This window comes from Schistocerca cancellata, chromosome 4, assembly GCF_023864275.1.
Source record: "Schistocerca cancellata isolate TAMUIC-IGC-003103 chromosome 4, iqSchCanc2.1, whole genome shotgun sequence".
NCBI lineage: Eukaryota > Metazoa > Arthropoda > Insecta > Orthoptera > Acrididae > Schistocerca > Schistocerca cancellata.
The window spans coordinates 364,826,088-364,852,215 of NC_064629.1; the positions used below are offsets into that span (position 1 = coordinate 364,826,088).

Here is a 26,128-nt window from a genome sequence, read left to right on the forward strand (position 1 = left end):
GTTATACTGTATATGCACAGTAAGTGAAGTTCTGTTATTTTCTATTCTTTCTTTAAATATGAAAAAATTAATGTATGATTTTTACACCTTTTTATATCTCATCCTCTAACTTTAGCTGATAGTCTCAGCAATCATTTAATAATGCTGTCATGACAAAGAGTCTATGCCTCTTAATAACAGTTGGAATATTGCTCTCAAAGTACAATACTTTGTAGAATTTAGCCAATTTAATTATATATCAAAATAATCAGAAATCAAAATATCAAATATTCTCGTAACAGGATGAGATTACACTTTATTTTATGGAAATGATGACAGAGTATCTGAATTGGAGAGTGGATGATTACATGATTACTTTATACTGCACTTTATGAGACAAAGTAGGAAAGAAGAAAAAGCCTAGAACAGGAAAAGGGGCAGGATAGGGGGAGGGGGGGACATGTGCCCCTCCTGAAATCTGAGGTGGACTTTTTATTAATTTCAGAAGTCTCATGTATTAGTAGAAATTATTATCTCTGTGTCTATTCAACTACAGATTTAGCATTTCTGAAAGCAAGGGAAAACACTGCAGCTTTAATACACATTACATTATTTATTTGACTGTCAGGTTTTTCACAGGAAATAATAAAATTTTCTTGTCATGTTGATGGTTTTGGCATTGTTTTTCTATCTTGGCTGATGTGAACCTTTACAGAACATTGCCAAAATAGATTACCTCATCTTTTCTGTGTTGCCTACTTGTACAGCCATTAACGATCTCCAAAACGGGACAGCTCTAACACATAGCACAGTATAAACATTGGTGCAGTGCACCTGTATGACACCCACCCAAATTCCTGCAAGAACAAACCCTTTGCCTGCTGTACATCTTCATCTCAACAGTAGGTTAATATATGACCCACCAAGGCTTGTTGGAACTGCATTTTTTTAAATGGTAGGGCAACTGTAGCAGATTATGTGGAAAACAATCATGCCAAATTATAGGTGTATTCAACTACAATGCATTTGTGACTCCAAATGCAGAAGAAATGCGAATTTATGTGCTGTAAGAGAGGTAAAAATGATGAACTATACAGGCCAGTAAGGTGTTTGGACCTCCTTAAAATAAATGGTTCTTAAACTACATGGGACGCAACCCAGTGCAACAGCCAGCCTTAGAGTTATGAGGTCTGTAGCCCAGCTGCCATGATCACTCAATATCATGTCAAACAAAGGAGATGAGGACCATTTTTATTCAGTCCTAAGCTGTTAAGAGTTGGTTCAACAGACTGATGCCAATAATATAAAAACATGTACTTAGAATATGCTAATGAAATACACTTACCTTTAGGGTAAAAGTAATCTACCTTCAAAAAATATTGACTGGACAACTATCAAACACTGAAGATACAGTGAGCTTTGTGTACTTCCTGTAAAATTTATTTCTTGGGTAACAACTTGCCCATTCTTGGATAAATTTCTGTAGACGCCCATACATACATGACTGCTTAAGCACTTTATGACATTTTAATCTGCAGTAATTTTCTTAAAAGCCAAATGCCTGATAGGAAATCTGCGAATTATTTTCTGGATACATGGTCCCATTAACAAAATAAACAGTATGCCTTGTCGCAATCTAAGCAACTCAATTCTTCCTCTTTCTTCACTGTTTCCTATTTTCTTGGTATTCCATCGTCATCTGTCAGTGTTGTTCTTTCATTTCCTTTGCTGGTGTACCTGATTTCTTCTGCCTTGAAAGCTTTCTAAATTTATTACTGTACTCTTAAAGAAGTGTCTTTCTGTTATTTTAGATTTTTTGATGCCATTTCTTCCTAGTTGTTTTCTTATTTCTGTAATCCATGCTAATGTTGACTTCTTTTTCCAGAAATACAGGAATATTTGAGGAATATTTGTTTTGTTAGCCTGTTCTTGTTCATGCGGTAGAGGCATTCAAAGAAACTTACCTTTCGTTTTACCATTACTTCTCATATTTTCTGTATACTTTGGCAGATTTTCTCATTACTTCTCATTTTCCAACCATCTGTAGTTTGTACAGCACCCATTTTTTTCTAATAAGTCAGCTTTCAAGTATCTCTATTTTCTCCAACTTACAGTTAATTGTTAAGCATTCAAAAGCATTTTCAAAAAATCTGGTCTTACTACCGTGGTACAGTATTTCAATTTTTTTATTTACAGATATGCTCATCCCATCCTTGATGTTTTTATTCAAACTCTAAGCTCTCTCCACTTAATTAACTTTTCCATTTACTACAAATTCTTTTAGTCCATTCTGCTGTGCAGTTTCTCCAAGATATTTAAATTTAATAACTCACTCCTTTTTATGCATTTATGTTCCCGTGTATTTTGGAGCATTTTTCTACATTTTTCATTAATTTTGTTTCTTGAGCTGATATTCTGAGACCAATTCTATTGGCTATCCTGGAAGTGAAAAAATAGCATGGTGAGTCATTGGGTGAGGCATCGCCTCATTGCAACGAAGCTGTACAGACCTGTCCAATCACCCGCGTGCTGGCCAGCTACATACAGCTGTGACACCTGCAATGTTTGAACATGCAGATACTCTTATTCAAACTTCTCCTTCTCTATGACAACACAAGGCCTTACATAAGTCTGTGCACCTGAAAGGAGCTCACAAAACTTCACTGGACTGTTCCTTCTCATCAACACTACAGCCCACGTCTTGCACCACATCTGACTTCCATGTGTTCGGCCCAACGAATGATGCACTCCACAGGAAGCAGTATGTGGATGATAGGTAGGTTATTGATGTGACAAGGCATTGGCTCCAGTGTTGATCAGTAGAGTGGTATCATGTAGGCATACAGGCTCTCCTAGTGAGGGGATGTAAGGTTGTTGCATTGAACAGGGGTTATGTTGAAAAGTAGGGTTTTGTAGCCAAAAGAGTGGGGAATAATATGATGCATTGGAATCCTGAATAAAACCAACCTGCTTTCAGAAAAAAAGTGTTGTATTACTTATTGAATGCTGTTTGTATATGCTAATATTGGTAAACGAATCACAAACTGAAAAACAGTAACGCAAGACCTTTTGTGATGCAACTGTAAACAACAGAGGAAAATAAAATGGACATCTGAACTTGCTGGGACAAATAAGAAATTCATGTGAGGGCAAGAATGTAAGAATCATGACATAACTATAAGATAATCATAGCTCTACTTGATAAGCATATACATTAAACTATGATACAGTGCATTTGAATCCAAGATTTCATAGCTGTTCACTAATCACATTAACCCTTTCAGACCCTCTGGCTACAATTGTGTACATTATCTTTTAATGTGGCTTAGCTGCTACAGAAACATTTTCCCCCAATGGAAACCTCATGTAAACATTTGTGAATATTCAGTCTTTCCATTATGTGCAAACAGTGATACCAGCTTTTGGGCAACACTTTAAAAATATAAACAAACCAATGTAGCAGTGTGCAGCAGCTTGTGATCTCCAGAATACATGGAAGTGTTTGTTTCATCACAGTTTGATGTATGACTAAATATTGTTTTTGATATTTTGCATGATAGTTTAGTGAATGACCAGTTTATTTATTACAACAGTGAATATTCCAAAATGAGTTATTTTGGCCCATAAAAAGAAGTCAAGTGTAAAAAGTATAACTTTGAAAATAGGTACATATTTTTGTATAAATCTAGCATCTAAAATCATTAAAAACATCACCTAAGAGCATTACAGCACAAAGAAAAAATTTCCTTCCTACAGAAAAAATTCGAGTCTGAGAGGGTTAAGTTCTTCTGACTGTCCTTACCATTATATTGTAAAATGTATGTTTTTGTATGAAACTGTGTGTGCATTACAGCATGAAGTGACACAAAAACTTTGCTCTTTCATTGTGATGTATTATCACTCTTAATCAAAATCTTTATTACCTAGTTCATGAGGCAGTTCCTCACAGAAGACAGCAATGCTGAGACTAATGCCTGTCCAGATGCTGTCAGTGAATGCAGCTCCAATAGATACTCCATCAATAAAATTGTGAATGGCATCTCCAAAAACAACCATATAGGCCACTGGTGCAATTGTTTGTTTCTTAGCTTTCACAGAATGAGGAACATCTAAAGAAGGCTGGTAGCCATTTTTCCAAGCTGAAATCTGAAACCAAATATTGTTTTAGTACATGTAATACATAGTTCAGTCAGTTTTTAGAACTGTTGCATTTTTCTCTGAGTGTTTACAACACTTTATGCATATTATGGAATTGCAACCAACAAGAATTTTAAATTAGATTTCAGTGGCAATACTGGTAAAACTGACAAGGATAAACAGTACAGAGAATGTTGTGTGTGGAGAACAGATACTGTTAAGTACAACTGATCACTTTCCACATTACCTAGGTAGATGTTGCAACAGATAGTTGAGATTTTATTTGGTCCCTTCATTATGTGCAGAGAACATACTTGTAACATAGCAAAAATCAGTTTAATCTGATGCCTTAAACCTAGCAATACCAATGATGCAGGTGTAAATATTGTAATCTAGACATGTACTTTAAGTTTTAAAATTTTGAAAAATTATTTCAAATGGTTCAAATGGCTCTGAGCACTATGGGACTAAACATCTGTGGTCATCAGTACCCTAGAACTTAGAACTACTTAAACCTAGCTAACCTAAGGACATCACACACATACATGCCCGAGGCAAGATTCGAACCTGCGACCGTAGCAGTCGCGCGGTTCCGGACTGAGCGCCTAGAACCGCTAGACCACCGCGGCCGGCTGAAATATTATTTATTGTTTTTAATGAATACATCTATGCTTCCATCAGATGATATAATTATTTTAATTTTTTCAGTTAAATTTGATTAAAAAATTAAGTAATAGTAGTAGATGTGGAATTTCCCAGCAAATGTCATATTCAGTTGTTTCAAGTTCTAGACCAGGGCTTAACAACTAGCCGGTTTTGAGCACGAGTACTCGCATCTGCTCAGGCACATGCTCACGAGCAGGTGCAAGGTCCCAGAGTAGGGAGGGAGGGGAGGGAGGGGAAATGCGCACGCACATTTGAATAGGGCCGCAACGTGCCTATTGAATTCGCGCCGACTATGTAACGTTTAAAATACTACGATCAGCTCTAACAGTCACTTCACTGGTTAAGAATCATGTCAAGTCGCCATTGTGTAATCCTAACCATGCTTTCGCAGTTCAACCCCCATTGAGAGGAATTGTATCTGTTTACAGAAAAAGTTGGTGTTGCAAAATGTTTAGTATGTCACTAAACGCTGAATTCTTTTAGGAAATTTAATTTGCAGTGACATTATATGTCGTACCACGCGAAAGACTACGGAAGTGGAAAATGTGATGGACCAGATCGTGCACAGGAAGTTATTAAACATAAAAGGAAGCTATTCAAAAAAGATCTGGACGATGAAGAAAAATCAACTGAGGAAGCTCTCAGAGTGAGTTACAAAATTGCTTTCCTTTTAGCAAAATCCCTGCGGCCCTTCACTGATGGCAATTTAATAAAAGAATGTTTGGTAGTTGCAGCGGAACATTTGTGTCCATCTCTAGTTGAACAGTTTCGGATTGTGCCATTATCTAACCTGACCATTAATGCGTCGCATACAGGACATGGCAGATGACTTCCAGAGCCAGCTTGCAAATATCTGTAAGGATTTTATGGCATATTCTCTAGCTCTGGACGAAAGTGTTGATATCACTGGAACAGCGCAGCTTGCCATATTTATTAGAGGTGTTAATAGAGATCTTCAGGTGAGGGAGGAGCTCCTCGATGTAGTAGCCATGAAGAACACTACAACCGGAGGTGATATTTTATGTAGTGTTGAAGAAAGTGTTGAAAATATAGGATTGTCATGGAATTCTTTAGTTTCAGTGTCTGCAGACGGTGCACCAGCGATGACAGGGACAAAATCAGGTTTAGTTGCGCTGTTGAAGGAGAAAATGCAAAAACTGACCGTGCCAAATGAAATAAGGAGCGTTCACTGTGTGATCCACCAGGAAAACTTATGGGCAAAGAGCATCACTCTAAAAAATGTGATGATTGTTGTTGTTCGTACAACTAATTATATAAGAAAGCATGGGCTACAACACAGGCAATTTAAAAGCTTTCTTGAGGATGTAGAAAGCCAGTATGGTAGCCTGCCTTATTACAGCGAGGTCTGCTGGCTTAGTCGTGGTGAATTATTAAATCGATTTTTTTGCCTATTAGATGAGCTAAATATGTTCATGGAAATAAATAACATATGTGTTCCTGAATTGAAAGAGCCTTCATGGAAATGTGATCTCTCGTTCTTAGCAGATTTAACTAGCCATCTGAATGCTTTGAACATTTCACTACAAGGTAATGATCTGCTAATTACTCATTTCATAGATTGAATACGAGCTTTTAAAATGAAATTGACACTTTGGGTGAGTCAGCTGGAAACAGGAAATCTAGCTCATTTTCCTAAATTACCATGATGTTCACAAAGACTGTGAATGTTATTCACATAGTTTAGTTGCCCTTAAGGAAGAATTCGATCAACGCTTTCAGGATCTGACAGCACTAGACAGAACTGTTCTCCTCTCCATATTCAGCAAATATTGAAGAGATTCGTCCTGAGCTGCAACTAGAAATTATTGACCTGCAGTGTGACAGAGAATACAGAGACAAATTTCAGAACAAGAAAAACATTTTGGATTCTACAGACACTTCCCTCAGGATAGATTTCCTCATTTGCACAAACTGGCGGCTACAATAATACCAATGCTCGGTTCCACATATGTTTGTGAACAACTGTTCTCTGGAATGAAATGTAACAAGACGCGCGTGAGAAACACATTGTCTGATCGGAATTTAAACTGCACTCTGCGCCTACAATGCACAAGAACAATTACTCCAAACATAGACGCAATTGTAAAGGGCAAAAAGTACAAGATAACTAAGAGTTCCATACTTCAGTGACACCGTTTATTGTGTAACAGTTCGCAAATTAATACGAATGTAGAGGCATACACTAAGCTAATAAAATTATGTGGCATGTGTACATTCTCCTTTATTTGTTTCATTTGTCGCAGTAATAATTCGTGAGTGATATCCCTGCAGGTGACCACGGATTTACATTGACTGGCGGCAGCTTTTGTGTGCCCCACGTGACTCTCCCCAATCTCCGCTCTGGTCCGATAGTGGGGGTAGCGTGCTTGCGCTGCTCCGTGCTCACGCCTTGCTGCTCACAGCTTGCTCCACGAGCACGTATGTTGTGAAGCCCTGTTCTAGACGCTACTTACACCTCAGTCTTGTTGTAAGTGAAAGTCAACAACAATTACAGAAATTTGTAATTTTTTGTGGTGGTCGTAAAGTACACCCACCCCTTTTGTTGTTAGTGTACACATATATTCTACAGGCTAACATCTTGTCAGTGCAACCACTCTCTTCTGACACTGGCTACTCATTTCAGTTCCATGTAACTGACACATCCTACCCTCTTTTTGATGTGTCCCATATACTCCACTCTCCATTCAAGAATATTAATGATGATAGTGTTGTGTCTAATGGCATGTCCAATAAATTTTATTTTTCACTTTTCCATTTTCTTTAATAATTTTATCTCTTCATTGATTTTCCTCAAGACTTCCAGGTAAGTTTTTCTTTCCATCCAGCTAGCTCCTGTCATTTTCCACCATATCCACATTTCAGAAACTTCAAGCTGATTCCTTTCCAATTTACCCTGAGTCCAGCTCTAGCTTCCATAGAGCAGTGTACTCCATTCAAACGAGTTTGCAAAGGATTTTCTGACATAAATATTCATATGTATGGTGGTTAAAATATTTTTCTTAGTGATAAATGTCTGCTTTTTTCCAATGGAATCCTTCTCTTCACTGGAATTAAGCCTCAATTGTCCTCTGTGATTACTCTACTGAGTTAACAAAATAGTTTCACCTGATCAATTCTGATATCATCAATTTTCATATTGGTTTTAATTTCTCCCATATTTTTCTGTACTCCTACCATTACTTTTATTTTCCATTTGTTCACTTCTGATTTCCAGAGTTTCAGAGTGTCTTATATGACTTGCAACATTGTATTCATTTCTTTTTTGGAGTCTACAACTGTAATGATGTCATCAGCAAGTCTAATACAATGTATCCTTTCATCACTGGTTTTTGTTCCCTTGTATAGGTAGTTTATGTTATTGAAAATGAATTGGTATTTCTAAGAGAGTGCTAAAAGATTTTTTCAGGTTCTGGAACCTACTTACTCTACTAACAAATTAAAACTCTGCACTGGGTGCCAAACTGCCTAGCTATGCCACTGTAGGGATTTGTTTTTTGAAATGGCTTTTGCTTCTCTTATTAATTGCCTGTACTTCTTCCAGTTCTGTCTATTCAGTCTAGTCTGAAGTTCAATGATTTCTTCGGTGATCCATTTCCTAAGGTGACTCTGATTTTACTGACAGATTATTTTGAGAAAGACTGCATAATAATGGTAAATTATTGTGTTAAGAAATGCATCACTCTTCTCATTTGCATGTTGTGTTTGCATTGCTTCAGTCCAAACTTCTTTTCTCTAAGTGTTATTTTAAAAAAGTTTGTTTTTTGTAGATTGATAGTTCTGACTTCTCTCTTGTCTTCTTAAGGCTCAGGACTTGCATGTGTCAAGTCAGCTGTTCAACACTCTGTATGGCCATCCAGATTCAGCTTTCTCATTATTTCCCTGAATTTCTTAAGGAAAGCAGTGAGACAGTTTCTTTAAAATGGATGTGCCTGATTTCCTTTCTCATTTTTACCAAATCTGAGCTTGTCTTCAGTCCTTGTCATTGACAGGATCTTGAACTCCAATACTGCTTCCTTACTTTTCACTTCTCATATCTCTTGTGAGCATATCAACTACAAAATTTTATGCAAAAAATTGCCATTTTGCAGTTGCATATTCAACAGTAGATCGTCATACCTAAGAGGTCATTCAACAACCTACATGACTGCTTAATTTTGCCAGTGACTGGATATATTTAGAATATATAGAAACAACTGCTTCTCCAGCATCAGTGACACGTTCTGACTCTGGACAATCTATGCACGTGGTTGTGAAGGACTAGTGGAATCTTACTCACCACATTTAGAAACTGTATAATGGATTGCCACTGTACACCACTGCCTGTATTATATCAAGAGAGAACTGGCCTCTCAGTATTTTATGTAGCAGTTTCACTGCAAGATTTTCTGATAATTTACATTTACTAATTGGTGTAATATATAATTTTACCTAATGACATATAGCTTCTTGTGAATGTATAAATGAAAGTGCAAAACACTTGGTAGCTGCATGTGGCAACAGTAATATCATGATTTGTTTTTGCGACAGAAATATTTTCGTGTATATTGACCCCCAGAAATGAATGCCACTTGAAATGATAGAATTAACCAAAGAAAAGTAAACAATTGCAACAGTGCTCAAGTCACACCTTCGAGCATTCTACAGGCATACTGGATGCTACTCATTTAGTACAGCAGTTTATCTCTGTGTACATTCAATTGTAGTTTGTTATTTCACCCACACTCATTGGCCTGTTCAATAACTTTATTGTGTGTGGTAATTGGTTTTATATATATTGTAAGATTCTTAAATGGACAGATGATGGTATGAGCTTTTTTATCCACATAAAGTAAGTGATTCTCATCATAGAGCCAGTGCAGCAGCCTTCCACTGCTGTCAACTAAGTCAGCTCTCATCTTCTATGGAGACATGTTACAAGGGAGTAGGTTTGTATCTTCAGCAAATAATACAAGTACTGTTGACGGTATGTCTTCTGGGAGATCATTAATAAAAATAAGGAAGAGAAGGGCGTATAAAGCTGAGACCTCTGGGGCTCATGAGGTGACTCTTAGTATATCTGAATGAATTGTTCTTCCATCATGTGACATTATTTTTACCAATTGCCCTCTACTTGATAGGTATGATGATAACTCCAGGGAGGGGGGACTACAACTCTCCAGCTGATAATTTGCTTCAAAGAATCATGTATTAGCCTACACTTGATCAGTGCCATTCATCTTGACATTAGCTAAGATTTGTACCTGACTGTTCCCAGTGCTTTCAATAGATGGCAGCAGAGCCTTTACACATCTTTGACCTTTTACCTATATGTATACAAACCCTCCTTTGCCTTGCATTCAGTCTTAGGTGAGGATAAAACAGCCAGGTCATGCACATCAGAAGGCACAGTGACATCAGGGTTTCCTTGAAATGCTAGAAGCACGAGAGGTACTACAGTCTATGCCACAAGTGCTCCAGTGTCAGCGTAGCCCACAGCAGCAGTCTGAAGCCATGCCTAATTGTGCTTCTAGCTGTTTCTAAACAGAGGGCAATTCCTTCTGCTTTAACACACAACAAGCACAGCCCCTATTCATGTCCCACTATGTAGAACTATATACTAACAATAAAGATTGGATTAATCAGTGAGGATTATGGGAAAACTGCTGCAACAAGAAATCAAACTACACAACTGTGGCACTTCATGCAGCTCAAAGCTATACTACAAAAATTATGAATTGCCAATAATGATGCCTAGGAAATTTAGTTATGCCCTTCTGTCTTTTAGATAAAGATAACATTAAACTCTTCCACAAAAACAAGAACGCAAGCTACTGGATAAGTAATGAGCACTAAGCATTGATGTGTGTACAGAACTTCCAAGAGAGTAGCACTAAATTATTAGTATTAGATTAGGTGAGATAAATTTTTTCTTCCATAGACCCACAGTGAGAAGATCATCAAGGATGTTCGATATTCCATGAAACAAGATATTAGTATCTCATGTACATGTTCATTAACGAGTTACTTTTCAGTGACTTAACAAACCAGTGCAGTATGTGCAGCAATGTACCAGACATCAGTACCTCAAATTATGTGACTCTAACACAAGCAACAGATGTCTGAGGTATAGAACAAATTAGTTAGTTGTAAACTATATTGTTTCATTATTGTAACACAAACAAAATTAATATTAAATTTTGGTAATAGTTGGCCCATTGGGGCTTGAGGACTACAGTGTGCAGAAACAATGTCAGTGTCCTACCCCTTCACTGGTTCATGAAACACACAAATGGCAGTGGTGACAGAGGTGGTGCCACTGGGTAGTAATCCATGAAAAACTATATCTGCTTCTAATGTTTCTACAATGGAACTGACTGCTGTTGATCCCACTATTCCATAGTTTGGAAATACTTCAAATTTCTACTGTGTTGCCTTGAGTATGAAGAAATGCCACTGTTGAGGCATAGTCATAAAAATATCCCTTTACAGTTTCTGCAAAATGGGAATATATACAAAAGGTCCAAGATATGCTAGGTTATAATTAGCTAGGCCAAATGCTTCAGTAAATGAAACCAAAATAAATCTATGCTCTAAACCACATATAATCAGTAGGCAGAGAAACAGTAGTCTAAAGGGCACACAAAAACCACATATAATCAGTTGGCAGAGAAACAGTAGTCTAAAGGGCACACAAAAATCAACATGAGAAAGTTGTAAGCAACAGTTCAATGCAAAATAAACATGGCAAAATCACAAGCTGTTCAGCAATTGCAATGGAGAGCAGATCACTCCCTCCATCTATTATGTGTCCAACTCCTCAGCTAAGTGGTCAGCATAGCTGAACACCATGAGGGGCCTGGGTTTGATTCCTGGTAACACCAGGGACTTTTCCTTGGTGGGAGGTCTGGTATGGATTGCACTCAGCTCCATGAGGCCAACTGAGGAGCTGTTCGAGTGATTAATAGCTGAGAAAGCAATGAGCTGATCATTTGCCCCTCCCTACTGTATTCAATGACACTATCAGTAGAGGATGACATTGAGGTTTTCAGGCCTGTTTGGTCCATCTAGGGCCAGAATGTGGAACCTTACCAATTCTATTATGTGAAGTCATTAATCATTGGTTTCTTCTGGGTGAACTACCACTGCTGCAATGGTAGTGTGTCACACTGTGGTCACACCAGTGTCAGTGCTCCCTGTGGCTGGTAGATATCATCATTCCTGGCAATTACCTGATTTTTATCATTAAGTGTTTGATCAGAATACATTAAGTCCACTTTTATACAACATATTGTTGAGTGAATTGAAGACATTGTTAATGCAATATGATGGCTCCTTTATTTTGTTGCTTTATGACACTGTCAATGACAAACCAGTCACTGATGCAGGAAATTGGTACACAAGCTGTCGACCTAGAGGAACAATATCAAAAAAATATCCTGCACTTTAAACTTATCAACATTCAAAATTAGAATCTGTTATACAAAGGGGAGTCAAACAAAAACCTTAAATATTATTTGTAATTTCTTTCACTGAACAAAAGTGGAAATCAAATGTATCATTTTTTTGATATAGTCTTCCTGTCATTTAACACACTTCCTCCAGCATGTAGGAAGTGCATGGGTTCCTCTGAATAAATATTCTTTTGTCATGCATGTAGCTACTCGTGCACTGCCTGCTGCACCTGTGCATTGGAACAAAATATTTATTCCTCCAATTGCCCTTTTGGGTTGTCCAAACATGTGGTAACCACTCAGAGCAAGATCTGGTGAGTATGGCAGATGTGGCACAGTATCAAAGTGCAGATCATTGATGGTTGCAGGAGTTGCATATGTAGTATGAAACTGAGCATTGTCATGATGCAAAACAACACATGTAGTTAGAAGTCCACATCACTTACAGCAGGTGGGAGATGATTTTTTAACACATTGGTATATGAGGCACTGGTGATGGTGTTTCCCCTAGTCATGTAGTGTTCCAAGACAATGCCTCATTCATCCAGATAGAGAGTCAGCAAAACCTTTCTTGTAGATGACTGTATGGAACTTGTTGGGTTTTGGTGATAAGGAATGGCACCATTCCTTGCTTGCTTTCTTCATTTCCAGTTGGTAGTAGTGTACACAGCTTTCAGCTCCTGTAATGAGTATTTTGAAGAAGCCATCACTTTCTGCTATAAAGCACTATAGAAGTTACTCACAGACATCAACGAACCACTCTTTCAGTTATGGAGTGAGCTGCCATGGCATCCATTTTGTAGACCTTTTGCCAAAACTTAACCACTTCATGATTAATGTGATGTGCTGAGCCATGCCTAATGTTCACATCTGTGGTTATTTCATCCACAGTCACATGGTGATTTTCCATCACAATGGCTTCAACTGTTGCAGTAGACTCTGCTGTCACAGTGTGGTGTGCCTGAAACAGGTGCTGAGTATCTGTCACAGAAGTCACACTATTTCCAAACTTTCTGCTCCTCTCATACACATCCTGCAATGATAGACATGCATCACCGTACTAGACCTTCTTTTGCCAATGGATTTTGAGAGGTTTTGTACCTTCACTGCTCAAAAAATTTATGACAGAATGCTGTTCTTCCTTGGTGCATGTCACAACCAATGAAGCCATTTTGAACTGGTATTGTGTCCATGTTTCACATGTCTGTAGCATACTGCCACCTACAGAGTGTTCCTTACATAATTGGTAACAATAATGCCAACCTACAGAAGAACGGCACAAAATGCCGATTTTTATTTGCACTCTTAAGGTTTTCATTTGATTCCCTCTTGTACTTATTTTAATAGAAGACTGTGTATCAAAGTAATGAATTACAATAAAATAAATCATCAATAATATTATTCTTAAATAAGTCCTTATTTAATGATATACCTCATGTCCATCAGTTGCCTCCTGGTGTACATTATTGGTAATAGCTTTTAACTGTAGTTCTGGTTGTGCTGGAAAAATTTCTCCTTTGTGATTGATGAAAGCTGTCATTTCTGATGGCATAGTTTCCTCAGATGCATGGTTATGTGAGTGATGTGGAATGTTCTACAAAAACAACAATCAGAATGTTATTAAAAACATAGGTGTTAAATGACACTATAAAAGAGATATATGCAATTAATTTATTTATTACAGTTTGAAAACAGGTATTTAAATCTGCATATTAACTTTAGAAACTATTGTACAGTACTTATTGTAGGCTGCTTTACATCACAACAAATATTAATGAAAAACAAAGAAGTGTGCTTCATAACTGAAATATCAGCAGTGTTTAAAGGGAAATGAAGAGAAAATATATATAGCAACTTATGTGCTTCTCATTGGCTGGGCAGATCATTTTGTCACAATCATTGAGTCCAAAGAAATTTCAACCAGCTTTTTTCATGTGGAGCTGAAGGGAAAAGAAATAAGAAGATGTTCACGCGAAGGAAATCAGATGCAATTATTTGGATTTCACATCCCATCCGTCATACTTGTTCACATGCCATCAAATATCTACTGTAGAGGTTATGTCTTTTAAACTGTCCCTTTGAGTAATATGTTTTACTCATCAAATTCTTATGACTTTCAGTTTTTCTTATCAACTTTGAACAACAATTGCCCTTTCTTTTTTAAACATAAGGTTATGTATTTATTTTACATGTTTATATTAATCCAAAAGTGTGTTTGACCAGGTTTTAGGATCTCTTAAATTTGCCTGTGTGAATGTACAATTTTCATCAACTTAGTGCAAAAACCAAGTGCAAAATCATGTACAACAGCACATAGCAGTGTCACTGGTATGTGAAAACTAAAAGACATCATTCCAGCAATAATAATAAATGTGGTGGACCCAAGTGATAGGTAAGGAAACTAAGTGTGAAAATTAAAAATATAGTGTACCATATCTAAAAACATACATAGAACTAAACTCAGATTTAGAGCTCTAGTCTGAACAAACCATGCTTCTTGTTAGTAATAAAAAAGGAAAATTAGTGTTAAATGTCCCATCAACATTGTTGTCCATAGATATGGTGGACAATCTCAGAATGTTTCAAGGATGTGGAAGGACATCAGCCGTGCCATTGCGAAGTGTGTAGTCCTAAAGCATCAACTGCACACTGACCAGTGCAGTGCAGCACCGCAAAATGGCAGCAAGAATGTGCTGACCCACATGCCAATGGATAGAGCCACACCTCCAGGATGACAGAGTTCTGCAGTGTGGCCGTGCGGTTCTAGGTGCTTCAGTCTGGAACTGCGTGTCTGCTATGGTCACAGGTTCGAATCTTGCCTCGGGCATGGATGTGTGTGATGTCCTTAGGTTAGTTAGGTTTAAGTAGTTCTAAGTTCTAGGAGACTGATGACCACAGATGTTAAGTCCCATAGTGCTCAGAGCCATTTGAACCATTTTTGACAGAGTTCTGTGCCCCTTGTCAATGCTGATTTAACTAGTCACCCATCGCTAGTTGGCCCAGTTTGGTCACAGACTTCAAGAGTATCAGCACTGAGTAATAAGAAGACGATACTTAGACTGCATTCTGTGTGTAGTAATAGTTTGTATAAGTAACTGAATGTAAGAGGCACCAAAGCACAAGTTAAGTAATAGATCTCTTCTTTATAGAAATAAAGTGTTATATTAATCTTCAAGTTCTGCACAGATTGTTTTGGTTTCCTGCTACCGACCATTGCGAATTCTCTCCTTCCTTGTTTTGAGTCAACACTGACTCCCACAGTAGGCAACACAACACAAAGGAACCCAGCGCATTTGTCTGAAGCAATGTAAGGAAATCATGGAAAATAAATACTTGGATGACAAGACACAGATTTGAACTGTTGCCATCCCGAATGCCATTCCAGTTCGTTAACTACTGCACCATGTTACTCGGTGCTTCTTTTTGATTCACACACAGTTTTACTCATGTTACAGGTTCCTGAACACATTTAGTATGCTGTGTGGTTTGATAAATTAACTGAAGTTCTAGGTAAAGTGTCAACTACAAAAGTTAATATAATTTTATATGGAGATACAAATATAAATACAAATATCACAGATCAACTAGTAGTGCCTTCAAACAAATTCCTCACTGTTTCAGCAACAAATACAACTACCTGTAAATAATTATGCACTAAGCGCAGTGTTATCAGTCCCATATTTTGGTAATGTTACACTCATGGGCCCAACAACTTTCTTCTGCCCTGCAAAAACAAACTTAGGCAATTCGGAAAAACATTTAGCAGAAGAATTGTAAACAGGTTATTTAAAATAGTTATACAGTATATTACTTAAAAAAGAAATATTCAAAGAAGGAAAATATTGAGTTCAGAATAGAAAGACAGGTTGCAGTGTGTCCAGAAATCAGGATGGAGATGCCAAACATATACTACTATTTAACAACACACCCATATACACAAAGAATAACTCAGTAGAAGCACAAAAATCAATTAATATATCAACAAAGAATGCTGACAACAAGGCAAGAAGAAAGTCATTGAACTACTGCCAAACACATTCATTACATTCTCAAAGTCCAGTTCCTCAGTCAGATCAATTTCTATTGCACTGAAACCTACCAGAACACTATCTGACAGTGTAGCCATGAATGCAATATCTTTAGAGCTAAGTTTCTGCAGTATCCCTGTGGCTTCTGATTTAATCATAGCTTTCTTGCTTTTCTCTTCAGAAATTCACTTAAGAGCATTCACGCTTTCGCATCCATCTTCTGGAAGTGACCACCTGATGAGTAGCCTGCTGCATACCCTGTCCAATGAATCATTTATGTACATAGAGAATAACAGCAGTCGTATCACACTTCTCTGGGACACTCCTGATGATACCCTTGTCTTTGATGAACACTTGCTATCAAGGACAACATACTATGTTCTATAACTTAAGAAGTCTTTAAGCCACTCATATATCTGTGAACGTCTTTCATATGCTCATATCTTCTTTAACAGCCTGCAAATGCTTTCTTGAAATCTAGAAATATGGACTCTGCCTGTTGTTGTTCGTCCATATTTCACAGTATAACATGGGAGAAAAGGGCAAGTTGAGTATTGCATGAGCGATGCTTTATAAAACCATGGTGATTCATGAATGTAAGCTTCTCAGTCTCAAGAACATTTACTGTATTCAAACTGAAAATATATTCACAGAAACTGCAGCAAACTGATGTTAGGGATATTGGTCTGCAATATTGTGGGTCCATTCTTTTGCCCTTCTTATATACTGGAATCCCCTGCACCTTTTTCCAGTTGCTTGGGACTTTGTGGTGAGTGAGAGATTTGTGATAAATGCAAGATAGGTAAGAGTACTCTTTGAGAAACCAAATTTGGATTCCATCCAGACCTGGTGACATACTTGTTTTCAACTCTTCCAGTTGTTTCTCTATGCCAGGGATGCTTATTACTATGTTGTCCATGCAGGAGTCTGTTTGATGGTCAAATTACAGTATATTTGTACAACTCTCCTGCATGAATGATTTCTTGAACATGAAATTCGAAACTTTGGCTTTTGTTTTGGTATTTTCAACTGGCACACCAGACTGGTCAACAAGTGACTAGATAGAAGCCTTAGACCCACTTAACGATTTCACATAGGACCAGAATTTTCATGAGTTCTCTGCCAGATCTTTTGCTAAAATATGATGGTGGTGGTTGTTGTATGCTTTGCACATAGATCTTTTCACAGATTCATGAACATTTACTAACCTTTGCTTGCCATCATTTCCACATTTTCTTTTGAATCAAGAGTGCAACAGCCTCTGTTTCCTCAGAGTTTTCCAAATTTTGTTATTAAATCATTGTGGGTCTTTTCCATCCATAATTCACCTACTGGCACATATTTCTCCAGACCATGATTTACAATCTGCTTAAACTTTGTCCATAATTCCTCTATATACATCTTACTAGATCTACATGACGTCAGTTCACTGTCTAAGTGAGATACTAACAACTGCTTATCTGCTCTTTCTAGCAGAAACACTCTCCTAGCTGTCTTAACTGATTTAATAACTTTTGTAATCATCATTGCTATAATGACATCATGAACACTACACCCATTTCTATAATGACTTTGTTGATAAGGTCTGGCCTATTTTTAGCTACAAAGTCTAACATAATTGTGTGTGGGCTGCTGAACTAGCTGCTCAAGATAGTTTAATGATAACTGTCTATCTGTACCCCTGCAATGAATTCATAGACATTCCAGTCTATACTCGGTAGGTTAAAGTTGCCTCCAACTAGTACTGCATGATCTGGTTATTTATGTGCCGCTGACTATAGACTTTCTTTGAATGACTACAAAACTGTCACAGAAGAATTGGATGACTGGCAAAAACACCCAACAATTAACTTGGTTTCACCTACAACTATTATACATGACCAAATAACTTCACTGTCACATGCGAGTTTGGCCTCAATAGAGACAATATTTTTGTCAACTACAATGAACACACCCTCTACTAGGGCTGCTAATCAGTCTTTCCAATACATGTTCCATTGCTTGCTAAATATTTCAGAGCTTTCCTCTTCAGACAGCCAGTTCTCGGTCCCGAGAATAATCTGAAATTGAAAACTTTCCTGGAGGGCAGTAAATTCAGGAATTTATTTACAAATACACTCCTGGAAATGGAAAAAAGAACACATTGACACTGGTGTGTCAGACCCACCATACTTGCTCCGGACACTGCGAGAGGGCTGTACAAGCAATGATCACACGCACGGCACAGCGGACACACCAGGAACCGCGGTGTTGGCCGTCGAATGGCGCTAGCTGCGCAGCATTTGTGCACCGCCACCGTCAGTGTCAGCCAGTTTGCCGTGGCATACGGAGCTCCATCGCAGTCTTTAACACTGGTAGCATGCCGCGACAGCGTGGACGTGAACCGTATGTGCAGTTGACGGACTTTGAGAGAGGGCGTATAGTGGGCATGCGGGAGGCCGGGTGGACGTACCGCCAAATTGCTCAACACGTGGGGCATGAGGTCTCCACAGTACATCGATGTTGTCGCCAGTGGTCGGCGGTAGGTGCACGTGCCCGTCGATCTGGCACCGGACCGCAGCGACGCACGGATGCACGCCAAGACCGTAGGATCCTACGCAGTGCCGTAGGGGACCGCACCGCCACTTCCCAGCAAATTAGGGACACTGTTGCTCCTGGGGTATCGGCGAGGACCATTCGCAACCGTCTCCATGAAGCTGGGCTACGGTCCCGCACACCGTTAGGCCGTCTTCCGCTCACGCCCCAACATCGTGCAGCCCACCTCCAGTGGTGTCGCGACAGGCGGGAATGGAGGGACGAATGGAGACGTGTCATCTTCAGCGATGAGAGTCGCTTCTGCCTTGGTGCCAATGATGGTCGTATGCGTGTTTGGCGCCGTGCAGGTGAGCGCCACAATCAGGACTGCATACGACCGAGGCACACAGGGCCAACACCCGGCATCATGGTGTGGGGAGCGATCTCCTACACTGGCCGTACACCACTGGTGATCGTCGAGGGGACACTGAATAGTGCACGGTACATCCAAACCGTCATCGAACCCATCGTTCTACCATTCCTAGACCGGCAAGGGAACTTGCTGTTCCAACAGGACAATGCACGTCCGCATGTATCCCGTGCCACCCAACGTGCTCTAGAAGGTGTAAGTCAACTACCCTGGCCAGCAAGATCTTCGGATCTGTCCCCCATTGAGCATGTTTGGGACTGGATGAAGCGTCGTCTCACGTGGTCTGCACGTCCAGCACGAACGCTGGTCCAACTGAGGTGCCAGGTGGAAATGGCATGGCAAACCGTTCCACAGGACTACATCCAGCATCTCTACGATCGTCTCCATGGGAGAATAGCAGCCTGCATTGCTGCGAAAGGTGGATATACACTGTACTAGTGCCGACATTGTGCATGCTCTGTTGCCTGTGGCTATGTGCCTGTGGTTCTGTCAGTGTGATCATGTGATGTATCTGACCCCAGGAATGTGTCAATAAAGTTTCCCCTTCCTGGGACAATGAATTCACGGTGTTCTTATTTCAATTTCCAGGAGTGTACTTTGACAATTTACTGATAAAATTTTGACAGTTGAAGGCTCTTTACTCTGAATGTGGTCTGACTTCCCTTCCAGCATATCAACTGGCGAGTGTTCATCAGAGTACCTCAAACTACCGCCTAGCCTAAAAAACTCTCATGTGCACTCCACAAGTACTCTACTACATGAGTAGCTGCTTCCTTTGTGTAGTGCACTCCTGATCTATCAAGGGAGACCTGCAAATCCCCAACTGATAATGAAGCCCTATAAATCTGCAGCCAAGACCATTGCAGGGTCAACAAATCATTTGATTGAGACCTTCCACTTGGCTCTAAACCAAAGGACCCTAATCAACTCTTGGAACAATACTGTAAATTGTGAGTTCTGCTTGCATCCCATGCATGAAGCCAGCAGCCTTTTCCACTTCAGCCTACTACCTGTATAAACTGTGGATGGCCTCAGAACCCATATGACAGAAATCATTGGTGGCAAGCCACAACTAGCAGATCACTGAACTCTGCATGCTCAATAGCCACTGGCAAGGCTGCCTCCACATCTCACATGAGGCCCCTTGGCAGGAATACTGATTGCACATTGGCTTTCTTTTGAGCCCTGGCTGCTATCTGCCTAAGGGGCTCCATAATGCACCTAATGGTGGAGATTCCAATAACAAATAAACCCCTTTGCCCCTGCCCCCCCCCCCCCCCCCCCCTTGTGACTGCTCAAACCCTGCCATCAATCCACTCCACATTGGACCTCTGCCTCCAGTGACACTGGATAAACATTTATATCACTGATTAACTGTTCATCTACAAAAATTTTAGTGTATTGGTTGCCCGTGCAACCGGTTGGAAAATTTGCTACAGAGTTCAGGCTAGAAGTGTTGGGGATCATTTACAGTTACTTTTTTTTTTTTTTTTTTTTTTGCCTGCTAGGTGGCATAAATGACTAAAATTTTTATAAGAATATTTGAAGGTATTGCTTTTAGGATCTAAATACCATAATGATAACTGCCTTCTAAAGCACATTTGTCTTGGAGTCTTGAGTCTTACATTAAGACTTTAATAGTTTGTTTGTTCAAGGGGGCTGTATAATAAATCACAGGCCCTTGTAATAAACCTGCATCTAATAGAAAACTAACCTTGTGCTTTTCTATAATTTTGAGTATTACTTCAACCTGGAAGAATACCCATATTCCCAACCACACTGTTAATGCAATGTGTAAGTACTGGGGATGATCCTCTGATCCCATAACTTCAAAAGCCTGAAAAAAGGAGATACATTATTATGTAGCAATGAAGTACTATTAATGTGTACAAACATGGATCATAATTAATCCTATGATAAATTAGGCTATTTGCTATTTTAAAATTTGTGCATAGTCTTTGATATGATATACCAGTACCAAAATTTGTTAGTAAAGGAATTATGGTGTTTGTGGATTTGTCATGAACTTGTTTAACATTTATCTTTGTGGTTATCAACTGTGTGCAGAAATATTATACCACAAAGATAGAAAATATTTCTTAGTAAATAAGAGTGGTAAATATGGAGTAACACAGGGTTCATTTTAGAGTATTTATTATACTTAATATTTAAAAATGATACTACCATCTCACTTGTCAGCAGCAGACAGATATTTATATAAAAAAATACAGTGAAGTTACTTTACAGAAAGAAGTCTCTGTGTTAACAGAAGATCTAAAAAGAAGGTTTGATCATAAGTTTTTGACTGTAAATGATGAGCCAGCAGTATAGTGTTACATATTATGGATATGCACCATAGTGTCAAATCTTATATTAACACTTCAGGAAATGAGAAAAATGTGTAACTGATGAATTAAGTATTTAGTAAATTCTGTTATGTATTCAGAATATGTAAGAGCTGTAACAGCTTTCAAAACACATGATGTATTTTATATTTAATTATACATAGTTTGCTAAAATATGGCAGATTGATTTGGAGAAATACAGTTTAGCATGAAACACATGAAAAAAGCAATAAGGAATATAAAAATTTACTTGGAAGGTATGATGTAGGAATTTAAAAATGTGATGTTTCTATGATATATGCAATGTCTGCTTGCTAAGTCATAATTCAATCACTACTGGAAAAACTGAGTATTCTTGGCGTTTTACCGTTGCTGACGATAAACATCCTACAATCGAATATCACACTAGAATGGTTTGCAGTTGGCCTACCAATTGGGCATACAAAATTAAAATTTAAGCAACATTTTGTTTGTAAAATCATGTTTCCTTTGATGCTGCACATCATAGGTGACATCCCAAGAGCAGGTTTTGTTTTGAATGATTTGATTTACATATCACAAAAAGAAAACTGAACATGCACACACACACACATTTTTATGTGCTGAGCACTTACAGGTGTGAAATTATTAGATGTACAATTCTTAAAATTACTCCAACAAATTCACCTACAGAGCAGAAAGGGTTCTCTTATCCAATTTAAAATTTGGTTATAATTAGAACCTAATTTACTTTCAAAATTAATGATGATAATTTATGTTTGTAATTCAGCTGTGAGACAGTCCATTCATAACTTCACCAGACAGGGAGATTATCTACTAGATGAATTCTTTACTACCAATTTGTGTGTTACTTTTGTTAAACATTGTCCTATATTTTCATTCCACACAATCTCATTTTTCTAGCAAAAATTTCATGATTTAACAATCAAATGGCATGGAAGAGTCATATAAAATACAAATTCTCTATATTTTTATTTAAACCCTGTTGTGCTTGGTGAATAAATGTGTAACTGGCAGTCTCAGTTGAGTAACATTTATGAGAGCCAAACTTTAATTGTTAAGTGTACTTTTATTAGCAAGGTGGCACACTATATCTGAGAGTACATTATCTTCACAATAATTTGACAATCTGATTTCAGAACTATAAAAGACAATAATTAGTAATATATTACATTTATTGTCAAAGATGTCAATAACAGCATTTTGACAATAATGGTACATGGGTAGTGGGAAAGACTTCCAACTGATTGTTTTTCTTGGCAACTATTTCAACATCCTGTCTTATTTTTCCATCTAGTGTACTTGGTTCAGGTCTCTCCATTGCACTTCAGAACTGATTACTGAAAACATATTTTTTTAAAATGTGAATTAGCATCCATGATATTTTCATTGAGATTCATGGTGGTAACACATGTCCAGTGGCCAGTTGTCTGTAACTCTTCTACATTTGCAAAATATTTTGTTTCCTCCAGATACCAATAAATTTTTACTTGACAATTTTTGTTATTTATCTTTAGGTTATTAGGAATGCTATTCTCTATTTATTTTTAAAAATTTTATATCATGTTCCATGAATAAAAAGTGGATGTACATTGGTAGGATGCACACTGTATCAGTTAATTACACTAACAATATACATTATGAATTATAATGTTTCCAACCTGATCAAACATAAACAGTTCCTATTTTAAATATGATGTGGAAAATTCTTGCAGAATGCACATAATTTAGGAGTGAAGGGAATAACACACTGAATAGTGGAAGCCTTGACTTGTTGAAAGACATGGAAGAAAGAATGAAAACTTCACTAACTTTCAGGTAAATCCTTTTTTGAGGCAGAGTTCACGTGCGCGCGCGCCCACACAACCACACACACACACACACACACACACACACACACACACACACACACACACACACACATGTACAGCTACAATGTGTCATCTGAATATAAAATGTCAGAACTGCACTTCAGTAGGTAGACTGGGGTGAGGCATTGTGTCAGGTGCGGTCAGTAGGGTAGAAAAGAGGCAGGGAGCAGAAGGGAGGGCTGGGGAGGGTGGCTGACAGGCTGAAGGGAGGCAGCAGATGTAAAGAACAGGAATGTGGGAGAGAGAAGCAGCAGGTGCAAGGGATAACAATGCAGCACACAGACACCATAGCTGGTGAGTTAATGCAGCATGGTGATGATGATGATGATATGGGGAAGTGGATTGGGATGAGATGTCAAAGCAGATGAAGGGGAGACGTTTGAGGAGAGGGTGTAGGTACTGGGGGTTAGTGGAGACTGAGGCCAGGAGGATTATGGGAACAAAGAATGTGTTGCAAGGATAACTCCCATTACACAGTTTACAAAAGTTGGTGATGGGATGAAAGAATCCAAATGGCACTGGTTGTGAAGCAGCCATTGAAATCAAGCATATTGTGTTCAGCAACATGTTCCACCACTAGGTGGTCAACGCTGCTCTTGGACTCAATTTGGAGGTGGCCCTTCAATGGGTGGACGGATGGTTGGTGGTAATGCTCACATAAAATGCTGTGCAGAACTTGCAGAAGAACTATTATATTACATGGTTGCTGTCACTGATGGGATAGTTTTCTGGGTAGGTTAATCAGGTAGGTATTGCTTGTGGGTCTTCTGCAGGGATGTGACTGATGTGACAAGGGGTTAGGAGTGGGAGAGGCATAGGGATGGGCCAGGATATTGTGTAGGTTGTTTAAGCAAAATAATATCACTTTAGGAGGTGTAGGAAGGACTGTTGGTAGTATGTCCCTCATTTCTGAGAATGATGATAGACTCTCAAAGCCCCTGTGAAGGACATGGTTTGGTTGCTCCAGTCCAGGATGGTATTATGTGATGAAGGGCTGCTCCTTTGCAGCAGGTTCTTGGGGATGGTAGGAGGGTTAGGGGTGTGTGAGGATGCAGCACAGGAAAGCTGTCTGTAGACTAGATTTTGTGAGAATACCTGTCTGTGAAGGCCTTTGTGAGGCCTTGGCAAAGGGATTCTGATCACTGCAGATATGCCATTCACAGATGACCAGCCTACACAAGAGCAATTTTTTTTGGCATGTAAGGGAAGACAGCTGCCAGGGATTGTTGATGGTTAGTGGGCTTTATATAAATATAAGTATGAATGGAGCCATCAGAGAGATGGAAGGCGGCACATTGAGCTGAGGAGTTATCCTTGCAACTGGTCCTTCTTTCTGTATTCCTGGTGTGTGTGTGGAAGGGGGGGGGGGGGGGGGGGGAGGAATCTCGGCTAATATCCTGTACCTGTGCATGTGTACACTCTTCTCAACACTCTCCCCTTTCTCTGTTCTATCTCCTCTTCCCAATCCACTTATCTGTATTATCATCAATGTGTGCTGCACAAACTCGTCAGCTCTGGTTGCATCCTTGTCCTGTGCACCTACTGCTTCCTCCCCCCTCCCCCCCTCAGCTTTCCTATCTAGCACACCTGATGCCCTGTCAGCCACCCGTCTCCAGCCCCCCTCCCTCCCCCCACCTCTTTTCTACTCTCACTCACTATCATATGACAGAATTGCTCCAATAAAAATGCTGAGGGAAGATAAGGTACACCCAAGCAATAGTTTTAGACATAAATATGCAAATTAGGTAATTTAATACGATATGATGCAGATAACATAACTAGATACAGAGTGCTTCAGTAACTGATTTAGGGGGTTCACTTAGTGCATAAAGGTACAAGAATAATCTTGGATTGTGTAATTTGCCTTGCAGCCAAGTTTCACAGTGCAGTGGAAATTAACTTTCTCCATTCTGGAATATTACAGTGATAAATGAATTACTGTTAATGCCCAGTACACAGTCACCTATAACATGCTGTACATAAAAAAGATGACTGCACTATAAAAGAAACTGTATTTTTAACAACAAATAAAGAAACTAAAGGAATTACTAGATAACATTAATGTCAAGAAGTAAGAGTACCAGAGATAATAACAAAGGTTTTAACCAAACTGAAGGTCAGACAACTAACAAGACATAGTTGGTTAATTATCTGCAGTCAGATATCCAAACCAATTGGTCTTCTCAATGAATGAATATATGGTAAACAGAAAACTGTATGGTCAGATTTCTTTGTAATTGTATCTTGTATTTTGATGCATTATACAGGATTGTAATATTATAAAAGAACCAAAAGCATTATGTAACTTTTTTAACAAACATTTCATATCATCAACAGGAAATCCAACACACACTTTAGAAATGTACTGAGAGATACTGAATCACACCCCTTAAGCAGTGAGTTTTGAATTTGATGAGGTGAATGAAAATAATATAAGCTAGATCATCCTCAAATTAAAGAAAAAATATTCAGCTGGATGGGATGGTATGTCGGGTGCAGTAGTTAAAAAATGCATAAAAGAAATAGTTGATCCACTAACATACCTCATAAATTGTAGTACTAGAGAAAGCACTTATCCTAGTAATCTAAAAATAAGCATTGTTAAACCAGTGCATAAGAAGGGGAGTACAAAAGAGGTTTCAAACTACCATGCAATATCACTGATCCCTACCTTTAGTAAGGTTTCTGAAATGGTTATCCTTTCTCA

At 38.6% G+C, this 26,128-nt stretch overlaps 1 protein-coding gene across 4 annotated transcripts in view; it reads right to left on the bottom strand.

Moving 5' to 3' along the window:
• LOC126183662 (metal cation symporter ZIP14-like) overlaps window positions 1-26,128 on the bottom strand; it is a 386,045-nt gene that overhangs the window by 18,159 nt on the left and 341,758 nt on the right. For all 4 annotated transcript variants that reach the window (XM_049925807.1, XM_049925809.1, XM_049925810.1 and 1 more), the window contains exons 7-9: window positions 20,920-21,042; window positions 13,666-13,827; window positions 3,903-4,125 (exon numbers count right to left, since the gene is read on the bottom strand). In XM_049925807.1, coding sequence (XP_049781764.1) covers window positions 3,903-4,125; window positions 13,666-13,827; window positions 20,920-21,042 — 508 coding nt within the window. The remainder of the gene's footprint in view (window positions 1-3,902; window positions 4,126-13,665; window positions 13,828-20,919; window positions 21,043-26,128) is intronic.